Source organism: Orbicella faveolata, unplaced genomic scaffold (genome assembly GCF_042242905.1).
Source record: "Orbicella faveolata isolate gen_17 unplaced genomic scaffold, um_ofav_v1 contig_1, whole genome shotgun sequence".
NCBI classification, from domain to species: domain Eukaryota; kingdom Metazoa; phylum Cnidaria; class Anthozoa; order Scleractinia; family Merulinidae; genus Orbicella; species Orbicella faveolata.
In genome coordinates, this window is record NW_028301536.1 from 34,473,497 (window position 1) to 34,495,533 (window position 22,037).

Here is a 22,037-nt window from a genome sequence, read left to right on the forward strand (position 1 = left end):
AGAGATTCGCACAAAGTTTCAGAATTGAAGTCCACCGTGAAAATCAATCGACGAGTATTGTTTCGTTGCGCTTATGTTACAACTTGCGATTTCCACGGCTTTATTGAATCTTTTTTCTGAAACCATCTCCACGAGAATCTTACCGTTGTACGGGCCAGGTAACTACGACGATCAATGAGGAAAACCACTTCAAATAAGAAGGCCAGAGTCGCTCGGCTGGTCCTCCTCGTTGATATATTGGGCAGAAAAATGTTTTTCTGGCCAATCAGCGGGAAGGAATTCAAACTCTTCTGAAACTGGCTCGGTAGGGGTAAGTGCCCAGGGGCTCTCGCACTTTTTATGTAAAACTTCGCCCGAAAAACCTTTTGCCCGAAAATATCGCATCGTCTCAACTAGCTGCCCCAGGGTCTCCGAAGATGTCTACCGAGTTACCCCCTAAATCCTGAACAACTAGTGATCTTTAAAATTAGCAGTGGTACACGGAAAAGGCATTTTAAGCTAAACGACACCCGCTAATTTGACTCTTTGTTTTATTGACTAACTAACTTTACAAAATGATGGAAATAGACTATTAATACAACTGTCCATTCAGATCTTGGAAAACTACCTTTCGCGGTGATTTTACTTCTAGTTCAGTGCGTGCAAACAATACTACCAGAACGAGGCTGGGGTGGATATTTTAACAACGTTTCATTAATTTAGAATGTGCTTTATTATGTACATTTGACAGAAACTGAAAAACAGGAAAGAGTGCTCATAATTGTGACAGAAAATAAGAAATCCGCTCTCATCCATGACGTGAATATTTATTTGACCTTTTTGTGGCCAAGCTCCACCTTTATATTCAAGAATAAAATAGGTTGCCGTTTAACTGTTGTTTAGTTCTTAGTACCAAACCTTGCGGTTTTAACCAAATGAATACATAACTTCTTATTGTCAACATTTATCAAGCGAAGAGAAGTGTGCAGTGATAGATGGTTTAGTTTCATAAACGTACTTCTTACACAAATGAATTGAAGACAAACCTTTTCTAAATTAAATTCTTCCTTTCACTAAAATACCACTCCAAGCTAATCCACCATAAATCTTGGAGTCACTGCCATCTAGTGGCTAATCCAGACCTGCCGCTGGGATGGTGAGTTCTTATTCCTCTTTCATTCTGTTGTTTATATAACAAGATAAAACCTCAAAGATAGCGCCATTGCATTTAGTCTGGGGTACACGGTCCCTATTTTTCCTTGTATCTTTTTCTTATGTATCTTTTATCCACTTTGTTGTAACCTTATTGTATCAATTAAAAGATATGTTGGCCCTGGCTGACCAACGCGCCCATGCCTCATAACTTTTGAGTATGTTCCGTTGTGCGCGTAGTGAAGACAAAATCAGGTTCATCAAAAATTCGTATTTTGTTTTAGATTCGAAACAGGGAAAACCTGGGAGCCAACGGTCGGCAGCGGAAGATCGAAACTAAATGTCTTTCAGTGAACGGAAGCCAATACTTGAATCAAACATAATAAAGACATTTTGCTACATAACTGACAAAGATGAAACGATTTGGCGATCGCTTTAAAGATAAACGTCGTCCAGAATCCCCCTAACCTAACAAACCTTGTTTTTGTCCTAAATAAATATTTTTACAATAACTGCAAAAATTCTCGCGCGCTCATTGGCTAGCTTTCATTGTCAATAAACGGACGCACAGGCGCATGAATTTATAGTCTATGCAATGTTGACGCGACGAGCGAGAGCGGACAAGTCGACAATTTGTTATTGTAAAAAACAAACGCTCTGTTTTTGTTAAAAATTAGCGGGGAAGAACATTGTTTATTTATTCACCAGACTTCCGTTGCTTCAACGCGCTCAGTTTTGCTTTCATGTTATCTGATGACGAGTTTCTATTTTCATGGTTAAGAATTCTATTTTATTATTGTTTTTACTATACCGGAAGTTGTCAGTTTTTTTATTATGTCATGGATATCTATGGTCTTCAGTATGATTTCAGTTTTCATTCGTCAATCTACAAGGTTTATGGTACTATACGTTCAAGCAGCTAAGCCAGCCGGGAGTTCACGGTACGTTTTCCAAACTACCTAGCTTTTTCTCATTCTATATATCGACTGAGAAGGTAGCCAATGGTTTATAGTTGCCAGCCTTTAGGCAGTTCGCCTGACACAAGGAGAATTACCGATGTTCATTTGCCACCTATAGATGTAGAGCAAAATGTTTTGTGAGAGTTCTTGTCTATGAATATCTGCCACATTTGGACAATAATTAGGTTCAGTGCTTGACTAAATGAATCGTGATCTCGACACACCACTCCGTCCGTGAAATACTGGGTTTCGTAAATTGATTCGTCTTAGCTTTTGGCCTACTTATATCCACGAACTTAGTTCTTTCAGTATTAATATCTGTTGTGAAGTAGTGAAGAAAAGGGACTGAGCTTTCGTGACACATTACATTCATTGTAGTCTATAGATCTAAGAACTACACCAAAAACCGCACCGAGTTACTCACTGTCAAACGCTGGGCAGGACTACGTTTGCTTTTCGATTTTACTCCAAAGCTATTCTATCAACAGGCCGTGCTGAATTCACACAGATGTAACTGTCACGTTCATGCGGTGACTTTCCTCTGTTATCTCTATTATACTGTTATAATAGGAATTCCAGATAATGTTTATCCCCGGTTTGTTTTCAGATGATTGCAAACTCACTTCGAAGATTTGCCCAGGAGAATTTTAGCGACAAGTACTTACCAGTCCTCCACGGTGAAACAGAAAATGTCAAGCCTTTGGCACTGGTAGTCAAACAACGTCGGTCGATATGGAAGCGTCCGTTTGCAAAATTGGAAATGGTAATTCTTGCAGGACTTGAGAGATATGTGGAGAGCGGCGAAGAAGAAGCATTCCTTGAATCCGTTAGGTCCAAAATCACAAAAGAAGAGTTCTTAAAGACACAAAAAGTTGGCATGGGGTCAAGGTATGCATTAAGTGGCAATTAAATTCAAATCCATCTTTTATTTGCTACACTTCTTATCCGAATAAGTCATTCATGGCTTGGACTACTGTTCAAGCTTTATATTATGGTGGTTAACCTCCAAATAGTTATACTGAACCAGAATGTACACATTGCATCCTCTAGCTGAGAAAGTTGAAGTGTTGTTCACAGAACGTAATATATCGACTAACGCACGTCATAGTTCTTGTTTTCCTTAAACCTAGTTCTCATGAGCTCCGCGTAGAGATAGGAGGACATATAACCGAGGGAACGTTCAAATCAAGTGATGAGCAGGGAGTCCTGAAGCTTGGCAACTTAAGTCAGGACTACATTTCAGACCCAGATCTCCGCACCGTACTGGCTAATGCAGAACTGGATGCCAAAAGAATGAAGGATTTTGAGGATCAAGAGCTACTTCTTGCAACGTCTGTGATTTACAGCGATAAATTTGTGCTTAGAGGGAAAAGAAAGCGTCAGGTATTAATTTTGTCCAACATATGTTGTGTTTCGAATTCTAAAAATTGTATTAGCAAAGTTGCTCTTCTGGTTTGTATTTTTTGGGTTCCCATACCTCCTTTAAATACTTTGTTTGTATCTTCATTTTTGGCGCGGTGCAAAAATCAGACTGCAGTTTGGATTGTTTTCGTCCAAGTAATGTTTCATTAGCTTCTTTGGCAGAGAGAGCCATTGGTATAAGGATATGAGAGTGCCAATAAATGTGCCCTTTAAAAAAGCTTATCTTACTCTCGTGGACAGCCCTTATTTTCATTCTCCATGAAAGCATCTTCAAAACGTACCTCTAAAAACTGTATCTGCGGAAGAACTGGGTACCAAGTCTAAAAATAACTTGACAGTGACTACATTGGAAATAAGGATTGACTCTCTAAACCCTTCATCTTCTCTTACATTGCAGCAAAACTACCATTATTGTAACAAGCGCTTTTCACTCGCTTGCATTATAGGTTGAGATGCCGCCGTTTGTCCAGATACTACTACCACATCTGAAAGCGCATTGTAAGGGGACGTACATTCCCCCAGAAGTGGCATCAAGAACTGTACGGGCGCCATTTCTCTTCAAGTGCTGCCGCGTTGGCTACAATAAAGAAGTCAATCGACTGGAAATCCGCAAAGGAGAGTACGTGGGTAAGACTGTTACAGCGGATTTGGACCACCCAACCAAAATGCAAGATTCTGAGTGCGGCGACTCACTGCCAGTAGAGATATATACGGATGAAGATGGCGATTTGTCAGGTCAGAATAACAAATGTATAATTGCCATAGAAACTTAGATTAAAGAACTGCCTTCTGACTTTAATGACAGTTTTTTCTCATTTCCTCAATCAAATAATGGGCTCAGTAAACTTCTGAGGGTTATTTCTTTTTGAACGTTTTGATAGAGTAAGCTAAGAGCGAAGGCAATTGCTTTGTAGGCTTTACAGGTATTTTCATCTTCCTCAAAAATAGCTAGCATTACCTCTGTTCTTGCTCTCGCGTTACTTTGTCGAACTCGTTGCTAATGGGAAGAGAGCATGAAGAGTAATCAGATCACAACCCAGATAAGAAACTCCAGGATGGGCTAGAAATAGTCAATCCTGTAAAAAACAATTGCCCGCGTGGACAACCCGAGCGTCTTTACTGGTATTTTCATCCCCCACAAAAATATTTACACGTCGCAACTGGTAACATTTTCGTGAAAGGAAAGGGTGCCATGTGTAAAAATAACTTGAAACAGATTGCCTTGGGATTTTTATTGAGACTAGGACCTATATGGAGGATTATTTCTCTTATCGTTCATCCTCTCTTGCAAATGGTCATTGCTTTTTAGGAAAAAATAGTAGGGATTGTTATGGTGATTTATGTCTAATGTTGTTTTTCACAAGTGTTTTTTATCTTATTGACTAGATTCTTTGACAGCCGAAGATATTGTTAAACTGGACATTATCAAAAAAGAAGTGCTGCTTGCGGAAAGGACTTTAGAACGACGTAAAGCGCGAGTTAACAAATATCTACAATGGGTAAGTGAAGTTGGAAGATGTTAGAGGGTTTCATGACATAAAATCCATGCATTATAACAAAGAAAACACACATCGCTAACTACATTCTACAAAGTAATTGTTCACCAATTAAACGGCCCGACACTAGATTTCCTAGATGATTATCTTATGAATAGTTTTCAAGAACTACATTAGGAGGCATTTGGTTATTTTTCTGTGTTGTAAGGCAAGCAAATTATTCTTCAAGCTTTTATATGCTAAAAAGAAGACATCTTTTTCAACAGTTTGAACGGGTATTGACCACAGACCAAAAGGAGCTGTTGCTTGATGAGCCATTGACTTCAGAAGACTGCAACTTTCTAAAAAGCATCGCCCTTCCTTTCTCTAAGAATTCTACCAAGCTTGATCTGTCATCTTTCACGAAGGAAGACATTCAGGGATATGGAATTGTCTTTAAAGTGCTAAGTGGTATGAATTTGATCTCTGTCTAGCCTAGTCTTATCCACCACATATGTTTCTGTTTATTTTGGTTCGATGCCCCCATGCATTCAAAAGGGTTATTCACCTCAGTAAACAAGCAATAATCGGTTAAGAGTTCTATGCATTCAGTCCAGTGTGAAGATAAGTTCTTTCTTGTTTCAACAGCGGAGCGGGGAGTGGGGAAATTTTGGGCCTTTAGTACCAACGTTTTTCGGCAACAATTGACATTTGTGCCGCGCTGTCCCATTTGCAACTAGCTTACGACATGTTACAGTTTCTCCACACTTATTCCTTTATTGCCATCCAGGGCTTCTCAAGGGGAAAATGAAAGGTTGGCTTGTTCAAACCAATAGTGGTGGCTTCAAAACTAGATTTGGCCGTGGCATTGTTAGGATAAAATGACTTGCAGATCACTGTTTTGTCCCAACAGAGTTACCAGATGAGCAATGGAGTGAACTGGAGACGACTTTGGATGAGTAAACTGAACAAGCTGGCTACAGACAGAACCATTCCAAATGTGGTGTTTAAAGGATAACGTTTTCTTAATTAATGCCCTCCTTACTTCTTTGTTACTTAATGAAATTCGATTGCAATAATTGTGACCCAAGGGTCGTTAAAAATGTCGTTAGATTATCAAGGTATTAGGAATAATTTCACAAGCAGCAATATATATCAAGCTGCAATTATAGGTCTTTAAAACTCCGAAAAAGTTGTAAAGAAGAGGTGCATTCGCGGTTAAATAAAGGTATTCTCTTACCGATTTATATATTGTTATTGATTTTCCATACTTTATTAAGCGGACCAGAGAAATCCGGTCGAGTAGAATCAAGAGTTATGATGCATATTTATGCTCTTATATCGAGCCGACCCCTAGTGCAAAACAGCTCAATGACATTTTTAATAGCTTTTTAATCGAGTCACAATGCCCTCGTCAACGAAGGGTGAGAGGCAGTTAGGGTGTGAAAATTGCATCCCCGACTTTTGCACATGGGAGGGCCTCCGGGAGGAGGGGGCTGGATAATCCAACGAAAATGAAGAGCGACTGGGACCCACACTCTCCCCTACCCATTCACGGCTGATTGTGTGGAATCTCCAAGTGTACAGGAGGAAAACAGCGTTTATTTGGTGTACATAGCGTCCTATTGTAAAATTACATTACCTCCCAGAGCACACGGTCTCGATCTTCAAGATACTGAAGCAGTCACGCTCGCGTCATGCGCTACGGACACGCGTTACATATTCTATAATCGCAGTTTGAATTATTATCTAGTTTTAATTTCTGCTGTTAATGCTTTTTTTTTCGGCACGTAATTCTTTCTCTTTATTTCGCTTTCTTCCGAAACCAAAATAGCTGACGGAGATACAAGCATGTGATTCATAACTCTTGGACGAGGTCAGAAATAGCAATTGCACGTATTCTAGTCTTCATCGCAGGCGCAAGAAATGATGATACAATTTCTCCTAGTCCGTTATCGTGACATTGCTAAAATTATGTACATATTAAAAAAAAAAAACCGAAGCTGCGCGAACTGGACGTTACCTTCCGCCTTACCCTGGTCGACGACCTTCGGCTATATATCATCTGCTCTTGGTTTAAGATATACTGAAAAAATAATAATAGCAATAAGCCAAAATGCATAGCAAGTATAAGAACTTTTTGGTTTCGTAATGGACACACACATGTCACGGCAGTGGAAACAGACAACACTACTTTTTCCCTTAACTATCAAACCTTGACGTATTGACACAAGCATTCGAGGTAGTTTTCGATTGCTAGGAATTTTTATCTAAATACGGCGGCGAATGCCTTTTACAGTCTAGTCCCAACGAGCTGGATTTTAATGATGACGTCCTTATCTAGCAAACGTCATTTCAAGAAACCGAAAGAAGCACCGATAGCGGATGTACCAAGAATATTCTTGGAGAAGACACGACGACTCGCTTCGTTTCCTTGCTAAGCAAGAGGTGCCTTTAGTTGACTGAACTTATCTTGAGTTAATTGGTTAAAGCAAGGTCAACCCAAGCAACACGTCGTGCGCGAATTTACGGTATGACAATTCCATGGTTTTCCTAGCTATCTTCCTGTTATACATGTATTTAATTATAATGTAGCAGGCTTTTTATTGAGTTGTCAGTGCAGAGAGCTTAGAGCTCAATCACAATAGTTTGAGTTATTACGTACAGTTATTTCAAGGAAACCTGGAAACAGAAGTTTCTATAAAGATAGGAAAAGACTAAAGAGATAACAATTAACCATAAAAGAGCAAGGATGAATACGATTCATTCGAAGCTAAAACAACCAACTGTACCTTGAAACATTTCGGCTAAACTTTTCAAGAAGCGCAAAACCGTGACACTGAGCTCCTTTAAGATTTGTCTTCCTCTCATGGTGCTCATCAGATGGAGATTTAACCTGCGTGTGCAAGAAAACCCGATCATTTTCAGTGTAGTATACAATTTAGTACTTTTGAAGGAAAAAAGAAACGTTCCTTCACATAAACCAAAACGCCGACCTAAATAACATCTTTGTAAATCCTCAAAACTGAACGCGCATCTTTGGAATATTCTATTGACGGCGTTTTGCTTTTTTGAAATATTAATTATTTTTCGTTTTGAAATGTCGAAGGAATTTTAGGGCTTCGGTAATAAAATATTTGAGTCAAATTCCGTTCTGTGGTGTGATGTGATATATTCTTAGCAATTTGTTCGGCCTATTTCCGGTATTCAACTAGTTCGTTACTAATTCACAAGTCACCATACGTTGGAAAATTCTGAACTAAACGCAGCGTGGTTTGCCGGGAAAAAGTATATAACCTGGCAAATTATAACAAAACCTTCGAAAAATTTCCGTCGTACTTGGAATTGAAACCCTCTAGTTCTCCATCCATCTTTTAATTTAAGCGGGGACGGGAAGCCTTGTGGAGGACGACAACACTATAAACATTGAACTGGACTTACTTGTTTTAACATGCTACTGGGACCCCCACGCAATAAGTGATCTTTCCAGATAAGCCCTTTGGTGTTGTGATTGATATGAAAAAATAAAGTTAGAAGAGCTGCCTGTCACATCCGCCTTTCACTTGTCACGCATGCCGTGATGTGACCAGACTCGCGGTGATGAACATTTTTGCTTTGTACAAGTACATTGTCTGGGTGTGTTTACCGGAGGATGCTGTTGCTAATGAGAAATTTCTGTAAATTTGCTCATCGTGTGCTAAATTAAACACAATGATCAACCGTTAAATGAGAAAGACAAGTTTCTATTTCATTAGAGTTCCCCGCAAGCATCACGCTGGTTAAAACGTCGCATCTGATCGAAACAAATAAGTTGTATATTAGATCTGCCAACACCATGCCTATTTACGAAATAGAAAAGAGTGGCATTCATTAAGTCTATGAAACTGTACAAACCTTCCTAGAGTAAAGTTAGAAATATTGCCAGGGGAAGATTTCATTTCACTTCTGCTGTTAGTAGGAGCAAGGTTATGCATTCTCCCAAGATGATGATTTTAGACGCGATATAATTCGCCACATTTTATTGATCTCGTGCAGGGAAGGCCTAGTGCATCAAAATAATCTTTAGAACTTTGTTACGAAATACATAAAAATGAGTTTGATAGCTAAATCTGCCAACAGTAGATCAAAGGACGACAGGACATTTTGTTTATGTTTAAATGATCTTTTCGATTTGCTTTTGTTTCAGATGATTGAAGACGCGATTCGAAAGTTTGCCCAGGAGAATTTTAGTCATAAATATTTCCCAGTCCTCCACGGCGAAACTGATCAAATACAACCCTTGGCACTGGTGGTCAGGCAGCATAGGTCACTATGGAAAAGACCTTTTGCAAAATCGGAAATTGTAATCCTCGCAGGATTCGAGAGATATGTCGAGGATGCTGTACAGGAGACAGTTTGTGAATCCATCACATCAAATATAAGAGATGAAGAGCTGTCAATGAAACAGAAGGTTGACATGGCTGCCAGGTACCATTAGGAACACTCTAGATCAAAATAAGCTATCACAATAGCCGAGTAATAACTTGCAAAATGGTATTTTCTGTCCTCATTGGACTGATTAATGATGTAATGAAGGCTGCAACTTGTGTACAAAAACTCCAGACCAGATCCTTCCTTAAAGCTAAACACAAAAAAACTGAAACTAGTTAAGTAAGCACGTAATTAAAAAAAGATCAGATGACATCTGTATGGAGGTATGGAGAAAGGAGACTTGCAAATCTTGCGCGTGGTGGCAATGTATCATTCGATAAGTAATCCGGTCTAAGAATTTCTTTTCCCTGGGAGTTCCCTTGGGAGATATCATGTAACATGTTACAATAATTAAAAGTTGTCTAAAATATAACCTGGCAATTAATACATTTAAAGTGCACCTAACCCCAAATTTTTTTTTTTCGCTAAAACAAATCTAGACTTTATTTGAAGCATTTGGGCGAAGAAATTTTTGAATTTGGTTGAATCCTCGATTTTCTATGCCCTTTCAAAGTCGCGATTAAGTGTTTCACGACCGCGTTTTAGGGAGTCTGGGGCGGCGGTACCTGATGACGTCTACCCAGGAACCAAACACAATAGCGCCTCAGTCAACTCTCTGTATTTGCTCGAGAAAATAGAACGCAAAACTAATCGTTCCGATGTATTTTGGGACTAAAACGTCCAAGTTTTGTCTCAGAATCATTTCTTTTTCGTCACTGGAGTCAGAGTTAAGTTTCGATTCGGAAGGCTCCGAAATAAACTTCGATCGAGCACGTTCGACGACTGTGAACTCACTGCTTAGAGCTTTGAGAGCAATTTACAATATTTCAAGCGACGACGGGGAAGACGTTTTTGCGGACGAGCTGCTTGTATATTAGGAATGGAAAGCTAGATACGAAGTGGAGGAGCAGGCAAACGAACAGCAGGAAAGAAAACTCAAGGACTGCTTTGGATGGTAATTTCGTCAACTAAACATAAGATTCCCACGCGTGTTTATAGCCCGTTTACATTTGTCCTTACCGAGAATGTATTTTGTCAAGGTTCTGTTAAATCCAGTTTGTGTTTTACTTTCAGTTGAATGCTTCATGTTTATAAGAGCGACGTACGTGTTGCAGTTTTCGAGACTTGATGACCTCCAAAACATTGGCTTCGATCGATTGAAAATCGTATTGTTTGGACCTGTACTTTTGAAGCTGCGGGAAGCAAGGCGGAAGGAAACATTTCATACAATTACCGATTTCACATTGTCACACGTTTTAAGTCGTAACTCCAAATAACCAATGTAAATTGTTCTCAAAGTTTGCAGTGAAATTCGTCGGATAAGCGAAAAGGATGTGTTCCCTAAGCGGTCCGCAGATAATGTTACGCGGTCATATTTTCGACGCTATTGCACAGAATCTTTGTCGCACTGCTGATTTCCAAACCTTCGAAAAACTCTGTGAGTCTAACAATTTTGTTATCATGTAATTCTAGAGGATTAATCTTCGACTTTCATCTAAATCGAAAGAGAAATAAGTGTTGGTTAGCGGCGTACAGTTGCGATCTATTTACATATCAGTATAACGCTTCTTGATCATGACCGGATCACACAACTTTGCCGGTTATGTTATAAATATTGCGGGATTGGAAGATATAGGTTGTAGGTAGTATTTCTACAAATTTCTGGTTAGCTTTAAGCAGAAAATTTATGAAAATAGCGTTCGAAAGTCTGCGGAACAAATTCCAGTGAGAGTTCTTCAATGGTTCTCACAGATTCAGTTCGCTTGTTTTGGTTCGACAAAATCAACCATCGTTCATGTCTTTATTGCACCATTAGCCGATCATCGTCAGTAAATTGTACAGTATATCTTTCTTTAAATCTGGAATATTGCTGCAACAGCCGATAGCACCTCTGGAAGGCGTTTCTGCGCACTTTTCGAATGTGTATTGCACCATCCTGAAGGAAATGAGAGGAAATGAGATATCCAACCTTCCTGGGTAGACGTCACAAGAGCCGCTGGACCCATTCTCCTCAAACTCGGTCGTGAAACAAAATGGCGGTGTTTTGGAGCTATTTTCGAGATTTCATCGTGGCACAGAAAATCGAGGATTTAACGGAATTCAAAAATTTTTTCGCAGAACTATTTCAAATAGTAAGTAGATTCGTGCTAGCGAAAAAAATTTTTTGGGGTTAGGTGCACTTTAAAGGGGGACGAAAAATGGAGGGATATATCTCAGCCCCCTCACATTCTTTTTTTTTTTCTTTTTTTTTTCTTATAAAAATATTGTTTTTTTCCGGCCGCGGCTAAATATTCTTATTTTTCTGCCGATTTTAGGCTGAAATTATTCTTGTGAATATTCTTAGATTGTAGCGTATGACATATCTGTTTTCGAGTGCGTTTAGGGTATGGATGGTGTTTAAGTAATTTTGGAGCCGGCCTGCGGGCATTAAACCTAACATCACGCTCATAACGTCTTGCAAAAATGTTATTAACATCGAACAAACGGCTAGTGCTGATTTTTTTTTTTCTCGCTAGTTTTGCCGTTTAGAGCCGGAAAGGAAGAATTTTATTCGCGTTAGTTAAAGCACATAATTGTATTGTATTTGTAAATTTTTAACATAAAGAAACATATTCTTTTTAAAAATCTCAGCCTCGGGTTTATGGTTAAAACATTCTTAAAATTTCGCAAAGGATGAGGGATTCGAGGGAGATGGTCATAAAATTGCGGCATTATAGCTCAATTGCCCATTCTTTTTTTTTCTCAAACCCAGGAACGATGAGTTTGACGTGGACGTCGCAGGATTTGCAGGAGGAACTATTAAGTTATGTGACAACCAAGGCGTCCTAACACTCGGAAAATTGAGCCAAAAATACATTGACGATCCAGATCTTCGTGGGATACTGGCAAATGCAGAGCTGGATGCCAACAAAATGAAATCTTTCGCAGAATGTGATAAATTACTTCTCATAACGTCTGTTATTTACAGCGAAAAATTTGAGCTGAAAGGGGAAAGAATGCATCAGGTAAAAACCAAATTCTATCGTTGTAAAAAAAGGAATATTTGTTGACATCACTGGAAAATAAAAATTAAAAAAAAAAATTGAAAATGGGAAGTCGTAATAAAACATGACCTGATTTCGATACTGAAGCCTTTATCAAACATGCCTCCTGTTACCTAATTGGTTATTTTTCTTTTGAATCTAGTTTGACATTGTAATTAGCAGTAAATATACGTACAAAATAGTCTTTACTTTAAATCGCGCAGTTTTAAGTGGTTTTAAGTCACTGCAGTTCCTCAACATAAACAGAAACTCACCTCTAAGGATTTATGCTACGGATACCTATTTTCCTCCAGATGCAGCGGCCAGGAAATCACAAGCACCCTTTCTCTTCAAGTGCTGCCGCGTGGATTACAATAAAGAAACTAATCGACTAGAAATCAGCAAAGGAGAGTATGTCGGGAAAGTTGTGCGCAGAGACACATGCAGTGAGGAAGATCCTGAGTATGACAACATTCTGGTAGAAACTACAGACCAGACAGATTTACCAGGTAAATGAAACAGATATGTAATCAAATAAAACTAATATATTTACAGAAATGTTCTCTTCCAATGGTGCAAAGGAGTAGATGTTTACGTTCCATTTGGACTTATCTACATAGTTTTGCGTTCATAAGATTGTCCTCGGTCCGCTGTACAAGATGATCTATGTTTCAATGGTCATGAGATCATTATATTAGTTTTCTTGGATTTCACAGTCTTCTTAGAAAGTAAGAAAAATTAACGTGAATTGATAGGAAATTAACCAAAAACAATAACAGAATGTTAAAAGGTGCTAATTCTGCAAGAAATTAAACGGAAGAAACGAGCAATTCTGTCAAAAAGGATGAAACTTGGCCTGAGGTGTATGCCAAATTTTGGCTGTCGTTTCAATGTCAAGTGACGTGGAAGGACAGTCAACAAAATCAAAATCTTGCCAAGGGATAAATAAACAGCTACTAAACGTTCCTGCATTATAGACGAAATCCTCTTTTCAGAATTCTGAAAATCCTCTGGGGAGGGGAAGGGTGGCATCCACTGTACGTCCGAGCATAAGGTACTGTAAATGTTATATTCTTTTATCAACCAGACTATTTCACAGCCAAAGATATAGACAAACTAGAGTGGTGCTGTTACCTGAGAAGACTACAGCACGGCGTAAAGCCCGCGTCAGCAAGTACCTGCACTGGGTGAGTGAGTCAAATTAGTTGAATTCAAAAACCGAGAAACTGGAAAGGAGCAAATTTAAAGCCTTTCATGCAACTATTCAGCTCCTAATCCTGTTAGCGCTCTGAACGGCAGCCAGTTTTGGCAGTCAGCTCCCTCTGTCTATGTTTATCTGTCTGTCTGTTTGTTGGTCGCCGCGTTGCCGAGCTGTTTGGGCGCTACACCTGAAAAATCTGAGAGTCGCGGTAGACACGAGTTCAACCCCTCGGCTATACCTGTAAATAGTCAAATGGTCTGCTTCCTCCAGCTCCAGTTGGGTTTTGAACTAAGTTATGTTTAATTGCTCTTCTACACTTGCCTAGCTTTGTGCTAGACACAGACGAGATAAATAAAGGATTTATTTTGGTCGGTCAGTCGCTCTGTTTGTCAATCGACCTGGACACAGTGTTATAATACACAATCTGATTCTCAATGACAAAACGAACCCATATGGTTATCTGTCAAATGTGCTTGATTAACAACTTTTCGTTTTGGCTCTCGCGGCAATTGTTTCTTAGTAATCGATAACTATTAAAAGTATTCAGGGATCATTCCTTTCTGTGAAGACGATCAGTTGAACATCGACTGTTTTTTTGTATAGTTTGAAAAAGCATTGATGACTGACCAAAACGAGTTGACGCTTGACGAAGCAATGACATTGGAAGACTGTGCTTTCCTGATAAGTGTCTACCTTCCTTGTGAAAAGGATTCAACCGTGCTGGATCTGACATCTCTCTCAATAGCAAAAATTCAGGATTTTGCCATTGCCTTCAAAGTGCTGGATGGTAAGAACATATGTACAACATAGTTTCGCTTCGTAACTCCGAACATTATTTGCCTTCTTCACGATGCTGCAGGAATTCACTGCAATTATTAACTGTGCTTGTAATAAAATGAGTAAATTATCACCATTGGATTGTACCCTTTTCTTTCAAAAATAATAACATACAAACTGCTTTTCCATTCACGGTGTTCTGTTTTTGGACACTCTTGGTTCCCAACGGGGCAGAGCACCATCCATTTCAATACGTTTATAACCTAGTTTTTAGTAATCTCTTGGGATGGGTTATGAAAAATTGCAACCATGACAAGATTCACCTTTCTGCAAATGTTTCATAACCGTAGCAAGTCAAAAGAATATGATAATGACATTATTTTCTTTTGCTGGAATCGTATGGAATGTTACGAACGGAAATCACGTACTTAGCCGTATGTCCCACTAAAAGTTCTTTGCTCTATAGTTTGTTTACGGACTGCTAAATAGCCCCCCTAGCCCCCTCCCCCGCCCCCCATCTAACCCAACTTTCCGCTTCATTTTTTAAAAAAAAAAAAAAAACAAGCAAAAAAATAAAACAAATAAATTAATAATAAACGAATAAATTGGCAGAAGGAGTTACATATCCAACGGGGAGACTCCTCCAATGTTTTCAGATGGAACCGGAATTTCGAATGTTAATTGTTTTTTTGTGGAGGGGAAAAACCAGAAAACCCGGATATTTCTCGGAGCAAAGCGAGAACCAACAACAAACTCAACCGTGTGACGCCGGCTTTGGTCCTGGGCCATATCGTTTTGAGACGACGGCTTTCAGCACTACATCGTCCTTGCTCTCCTTCACTGTGATAATATTTAGGGACTCGAGGCAAGCTAAACTAAATAAAAGGGTTTTTTTCTGTGCGCGTGCAATATAAATCTTGGTATTTTTTGCCGCTCTCTGCAAAAGAACGATATGAAATGACCAAATTTTGTGTGATCTGGATAATGTTAGCCGAAAGAGCTACATTTCAAATTTAATGGCGCCTTACACATGCAGTTCTTAGAGATTGACTAGCTTTTGGTATTTTCAGGAAAAATTAACTGCTGCCGGGGTACTGTGAATTCTAAAGAGTTATTTGTGTTTGTTAACTGTATCCAACAGATTTATCTGATGAACAGTGGAGAGAATTGGAGATGCCTTTTGCTGCTGATCCTGAATACTAAGAAAAGGCTTTATTAAGAACTAAGCCTATTACTATTACTACTATCTCGTATTCATCTCCTTACTGTCTGCATTGTTTTCAATTCAGCTCATTAGCATACGGTTTTGCGTACAGAAGGAGCCATGTTAGATATCAATCGACTCCAAATAGTTAACGAGCTACTGAAACTTAGTACTTGATGAAATTTCTAGCTCTTTGGGTGTAATATTCAAAGAGAAATTGTCTTCCAAGGATTGCAAAATTTTTTGGGTGGCAAAAGCTCCAATGAGTCCATACTTTGAGTTAAAAAAAAAACAACGTACAAAAAGTATTTAGTACATCGGGCTCAAATTCCTTGTCAGCGTTAATAGTGCTATGACCGTTCAATATTTAGAACTGATTTTTGTTTCAGATTTATTACCAACTATGTGCATGCGCATGCTAATGAGACAGATATTGTCAACCAGGTTCAACTATAACTGTACTAATTCAATTTGTTAAATTTCAATTTGTTAGAGTATACTGTTGTTTTTCTCAAGGCGTTAGTTCACTTTGTTTCCAAATCATTAATGTAATTGTAAAGAAAGTTTGTTATGAAAGTGAAAAAAGAAAAAGCAAATGTTTTACCAAGTCTGGAACTATATTGTTTTTTTTGTTATTGTTGTTGTTGTTTGTGGTATTTGTTAGTGGACATGTTGATAAGTAAGGCCGAGTTATGCAACTTATGGATTGTAATGCAGGTTAAAATTTAACGGAACGAGAAACCCATAAAAATATGCAACCTCACAATACCCGAAACTCTAATGCTCTCCTGCTACTGTTTTTCCTATTTTTCGTGCTTGCTCGATCAATATAATTGAACAATAAATCCATCACTGAATCGGTCCACCCATCGATCAACCAAGCAAGCAAGCAAGCAACCGGCCATCCAGCGAGCCAAACAGGCAGCCACACCTGCCTCCCTAACCAATCATAAAGATATGAGAAATATATTCACTTACAATCAAGATTAGTCAAGCAATATACCGCTATACATATCTATAGACTCAGATCGGCGAAATAAACCACGAGGGGATGTTGAGAGAACGTGAGAAAACTGTGAGAACGCCAGAAAAGCTTGCAAGTTACGAGCCGCTAGGCGAGTGATTCACAAACTTTTCTCGTGTTCTCCCAACATCCCAAGTGGGTTTATTGCGTCGATAAACACACAGAAATCTAAGCGGCCTACCGCTTTTATGACTGATATTACTGTGGAAAATGTAAGTTAAAGAGCCCGAGGAAAAGTAATTGTACTTTTGTGATCAAGTTACTTATTTTCAGGAGAATCATGAGATGGCGTGGGCAAACCAATAGCGGGTAAAAGAATTGAAGCAACGAATCAGCTCCTTCGAATTCAGAAAAATCCACAGAAAAAGCGACCAAAACTTTTAGCGCTATAAACGTTTTAAGAAGGGAAGGGAAAAGGCCTATCAGTGAAAGGTCCTCAACCGATACGAAATTGGAAATACCAGATTATAATCCACGTTCGTACGTTTTCGGTATCCACGCCATCTCTTTGGAACTCTTTTCCAAAGGATATACTATTATGTGAGACTTAAGAGCATGTCCACCAGAGGACCAGGCAGAGGTGATACATGCCATCTCACCGATTTCAGTGAAACTTGGCCAGATTGAAGGGCATACCCAATAACTCAAAAAGCCAAAACGGTTTCAAAATTGCAATTTTCCGGGGGGAGTTACACCACCCCCCTACTTTTTTCACATAAATTTCTTTAAGTACTACAGTAAATGAGGGTAAAAGTAGGGGGCTCTTAAACCTGAGCAATTCATCCAATTCAATTGTGGCTATACATGAGTGTAGATTAGTCCTACATGAGTTATGTACGGGAGTTTCATGTGATTTGATTGATTACCTGTCAATCAATGTAAGCTAATAACTACCCATGTAAAATGGCATAGCAAAGTATGGTGATTTTGAGGCCAAATATCTCCTGTGGCCAAGTCCCTCCTAAAGAGATATCTATACCACGGTTCAGTTCCACCTTTGGTCTGTACGAATTATCAAAAAAATTTTTGGGACCTGCCATTTTTTGTCCGCAGATCGACCTCAAACCCTGCACATCTTGCACAAGATTTTAGTTTAATGACTGACATCGTAAAAGTTCCTGCATAAACCGCACCCGTAGATTAGCCATAACCCCAAGATGGAAGCTCAAATATTGAAAAGCAACGTAAAGACAATAAAGTTTGAAGTTCCAGTGAAGTTCTAATTGGTATAAAAACAAAGACAACCAAGTGCGGTTTCAGAACACTGATACAGCGGCTGTTGCGAGCCTTCAAATGCATTTAAAAGTCTTTAGATAACAAATTTTCACTTGTTATACCTTCTCGTCTTCCTAATTCACTCTTCCTAAACTTGAGATTTTCTCTTGATAACATTATCGCTTCGCCGGAACACTCCATGACATTAAACTTCGTACACCATATCGAAACGATACGAATTAGTGCTTAGTAGCCAAGCTTTGAAATGTGGAGAGGAGTCTGGGCATCACAACACACAAGAAGACACCTCTTTACTTTCGAGGGATACTACGTACCATCAAGATCTTTGATCGACTACAGCAGGAGAAAAACTTCACACAGACGAGTAGTTGGATAATCCAATGGATAAATGTTGCTGTAAAAGTGATAGCAGTCGCAGCTAAACTAGAAGAACTAATAATGATAATTATTTACAATGCTAATAATTTTATCAAAAAGGATCAACAGTGCATTATAATTCTCAAATACTAAATATTTTAACGCTAATTGGGCATATACTCATCTCTTCTGCATTTAATGAGCTGTGTAACCAAAGGCATGTCTTCCTCATCTGCCTCTTCAAAACTCTCCTTTCAAAAATCGACTCGAAAATCTCTTGGAACCGTATCTACGTATAAAATACTCTTGTGTTACCATAACAAACTAATAGATAACTGAGTACACATGTGTAATACCTCACTTGATGGTTCTTCCGGTGGTAACAAGAATCGCACGTGCGCTTGTGGATCAACAATGGTGCTGTCAGCCTTCTCCATGGGTAGGTCTGCTGAACTTTGTTCCTCTCTCTGCTCCTGGGGCGGTGAAGCATTTGCTACGAATTTCATGGTAGCTTGATGTTTCCCACGACAAATTCTAGAAATACCTGTGTTCATGGAATATGACATCATTTATTTGTAAGGCCAGATTTTCTCCGCTTTCTCGAACACCGACTGGTAATCGAGCTTATAATTCTTGAAAACAAATCAAGGTAGGAATTCGTACTTTAGCTGGATTCGAAGATAACGAGACAAAGCAGTTTACCTGCTCCAACGGGGACAACAACATTCCATTTATTCTTGATTTCCTTTGACATTCGCAGGTTAACACTCCTCTCCCTCTTACCCTTACGATTTCCATGGAGTGGATGCTGACATTTTATCGAGGCCTTGAACTTGACGCCTAACTGATCCCGGTGTTTTGGACAAATTGTGAAGTCACGGCCGCCTTCATCAAACAACCCCACGCGTGCAAGAATTAGTTCTTTCTCAGAAGAGACGCTTGTTTGGGATACGGAGATTTGTCGAAGATGAGCACTTATATCTCTAGCAAGAGCTCAGAGGAAGAAGCTCGTTTCCTTGGGATGAAATATCGCAGTGAGAGTCACAGTGCGAGGCAAAGGAACAGGAAAAATTAGACATTGTTTTCACAACGTAAAGGTCACGAAGAAAATGACTTTGTTGTGCCAAGGTCCCACTTACAATCGCAGACAAAGTTGTTTACTTTTCAGTGTAGACGTAATTATTTGGCGCACGAAACATCACAGTTCATGTTTCGCTGAAGTTTTTAAACAATAAGTTCAAGAACAATTTCACAAAAATATATTTAATAATAGTCGTTAAGAAATGCTGTTAAAAAGAAAAAGGAAAGGTACTTTGAAATAAACAAGGCGAGGAAGTGTTTTATTTAAGCTGAAAATGGACAGTAACTATGAATGTCCGTAATTTTCTGTCTCGGCTTATTGGAGTAATGGTTTTCTGAATTTTTTCAGGGAATGTCGGGTTAATTTCTTTTTTCCAAGTTCAGGGTCATCAAATTGTTTTTGAACTTACTATTCAAAAACCTCGGTGAAACATGAACTGGGATATTTCGTGACGCCACATAATTATCTTTGCGCCAAAAAGTAAACAAAGCAAGAAACCTCGGCGCATCAGTGAAAATGTTTACAGTAGGAATAGTAATTTATTTCCCCCTTTCAATCAATTTGTTTTGCCCGTCAGAAACGCAAATGTTTTGGGGAAATGCTACTATATTTTTTCGTTTTATGCCGTGATGTTCTCAAGTCTCTCAGTGAACGTGCAAACGATATAACGCACGTGAAAATTATCGCTCGGCTCATACACGTTGTGTATCCGTAATAACACTGTGCGGTATTGAAAAATAATTTTTTCCTTGGGTAAGTCGGCCTTAATGTATATTTTTCTTTAATTATTATTTCCAGTGGATTTTAGAGGGGGTCGGTAAGGGGGGTAAGTAGGGGGTCAGTGTTTTGTCGTAGCCCCTCTATTACGGGTTGTGATGCCCAGACTCCTCTCCACATTTCAAAGCTTGGCTACTAAGCACTAATTCGTATCGTTTCGATATGGTGTACGAAGTTTAATGTCATGGAGTGTTCCGGCGAAGCGATAATGTTATCAAGAGAAAATCTCAAGTTTAGGAAGAGTGAATTAGGAAGACGAGAAGGTATAACAAGTGAAAATTTGTTATCTAAAGACTTTTAAATGCATTTGAAGGCTCGCAACAGCCGCTGTATCAGTGTTCTGAAACCGCACTTGGTTGTCTTTGTTTTTATACCAATTAGAACTTCACTGGAACTTCAAACTTTATTGTCTTTACGTTGCTTTTCAATATTTGAGCTTCCATCTTGGGGTTATGGCTAATCTACGGGTGCGGTTTATGCAGGAACTTTTACGATGTCAGTCATTAAACTAAAATCTTGTGCAAGATGTGCAGGGTTTGAGGTCGATCTGCGGACAAAAAATGGCAGGTCCCAAAAATTTTTTTGATAATTCGTACAGACCAAAGGTGGAACTGAACCGTGGTATAGATATCTCTTTGGGAGGGACTTGGCCACAGGAGATATTTGGCCTCAAAATCACCATACTTTGCTATGCCATTTTACATGGGTAGTTATTAGCTTACATTGATTGACAGGTAATCAATCAAATTACATGAAACTCCCGTACATAACTCATGTAGGACTAATCTACACTCATGTATAGCCACAATTGAATTGGATGAATTGCTCAGGTTTAAGAGCCCCCTACTTTTACCCTCATTTACTGTAGTACTTAAAGAAATTTATGTGAAAAAAGTAGGGGGGTGGTGTAACTCCCCCCGGAAAATTGCAATTTTGAAACCGTTTTGGCTTTTTGAGTTATTGGGTATGCCCTTCAATCTGGCCAAGTTTCACTGAAATCGGTGAGATGGCATGTATCACCTCTGCCTGGTCCTCTGGTGGACATGCTCTTAAGATTGTTTTAAAAAACAGTCGAAAAGGTATCTTTTTCGACAGGTGTATGCCAATCTTTTTTAGTTATGTTAAACAGTATTTCAATACTTTGATTACGAACTTTTAATTTTTATACCAGTGATGAACTTGTAAATTTTGTCTTATTTTTTTTAAAATAAATTATTATTATTATCATCACCACCACCACCACCACCATCATCATCATCATCATCATCATCATTATTATTATTATTATTATTATTATTATTATTATTATTATTATTAAATAGTTTTTAAATTTATTCCAAATACTTTTACAGAGAAATGCAGGAGTTCGTGGCGCCGGAATCAGTCATGGTGAAAGAAAAAACACTGTACGAGAACTTTTTGCAAGTAGTGCGAACTTCAAATACTTGGCGATTAGATTTAACGAGAACTTGCAATAGTTTTGCAAATTGAATAATGGTTTTCAGAAACGTTGTTAATGGAATTTATTCCGAATTTATTTACTCCCATGTATGTTGAAGAATTTGAATTGGGTATTCTTCTGTATTTTGCTAAATGCAAACCATTGCGAGCTCGAATGGCTGAATTAAATCTACTCGAAAGAATCCTTTCCTGCATCTAGGAGTTCTCGTTACACGTTCATGGTTTATCACTGTTTTGACTAGAAACAAAGGCGCTAATATGAATACATCTGTTCCTTCTTGTCTCGTCCTGTCCTGTCCTTTTTCTAGGCGGTTCTATAGAGAAGTGACAAGCACCCAATCGACCCCCTTTTAATCCTCGCCTGCTTCTTGCTGATAGTTTTTAGTGCCTAAAGATGTCTTCTGCCCTTTACCTTTTCAATTTGAAGTCGAAAATCTTC

General features: G+C 38.8%; 1 protein-coding gene, 1 long non-coding RNA gene and 1 pseudogene across 3 annotated transcripts; all 3 read left to right on the forward strand.

The window, feature by feature from the left end:
• The first annotated feature begins 1,971 nt into the window (after positions 1 to 1,971).
• On the forward strand, positions 1,972 to 6,230 carry LOC110046984 (uncharacterized). The gene is made up of 7 exons (XM_089273756.1): positions 1,972 to 2,072; positions 2,698 to 2,978; positions 3,221 to 3,473; positions 3,959 to 4,247; positions 4,899 to 5,011; positions 5,275 to 5,458; positions 5,901 to 6,230. Exons 2-7 carry the CDS (start codon positions 2,698 to 2,700, stop codon positions 5,948 to 5,950), a joined length of 1,170 nt encoding a protein of 389 aa, XP_089129882.1. The 5' UTR covers positions 1,972 to 2,072; the 3' UTR covers positions 5,951 to 6,230.
• An 843-nt stretch (positions 6,231 to 7,073) lies between these two features.
• LOC110047006 (uncharacterized) lies at positions 7,074 to 16,270 on the forward strand (annotated as a pseudogene). The gene is made up of 7 exons (XR_016202088.1): positions 7,074 to 7,518; positions 9,174 to 9,454; positions 12,210 to 12,481; positions 12,705 to 12,989; positions 13,568 to 13,667; positions 14,285 to 14,468; positions 15,600 to 16,270. The product of XR_016202088.1 is annotated as an uncharacterized LOC110047006 (transcript).
• Positions 16,271 to 18,646: 2,376 nt separating this feature from the next.
• On the forward strand, positions 18,647 to 19,537 carry LOC149118860 (uncharacterized). Its single transcript, XR_016202092.1, has 2 exons — positions 18,647 to 18,718; positions 19,040 to 19,537. It is a non-coding gene; the product is annotated as an uncharacterized LOC149118860 (long non-coding RNA).
• The last annotated feature ends 2,500 nt before the right edge of the window (positions 19,538 to 22,037 follow it).

Excerpts from the sequence above, each read along its gene's own strand:
- LOC110046984 (XM_089273756.1), top strand. The coding sequence starts at position 2,698 with ATGATTGCAAACTCACTTCGAAGATTTGCCCAGGAGAATTTTAGCGAC. Across the intron at positions 3,474-3,958 it reads GAGGGAAAAGAAAGCGTCAG|GTTGAGATGCCGCCGTTTGT; the intron begins GTATTAATTTTG and ends CTTGCATTATAG. Across the intron at positions 5,012-5,274 it reads TTAACAAATATCTACAATGG|TTTGAACGGGTATTGACCAC; the intron begins GTAAGTGAAGTT and ends CTTTTTCAACAG.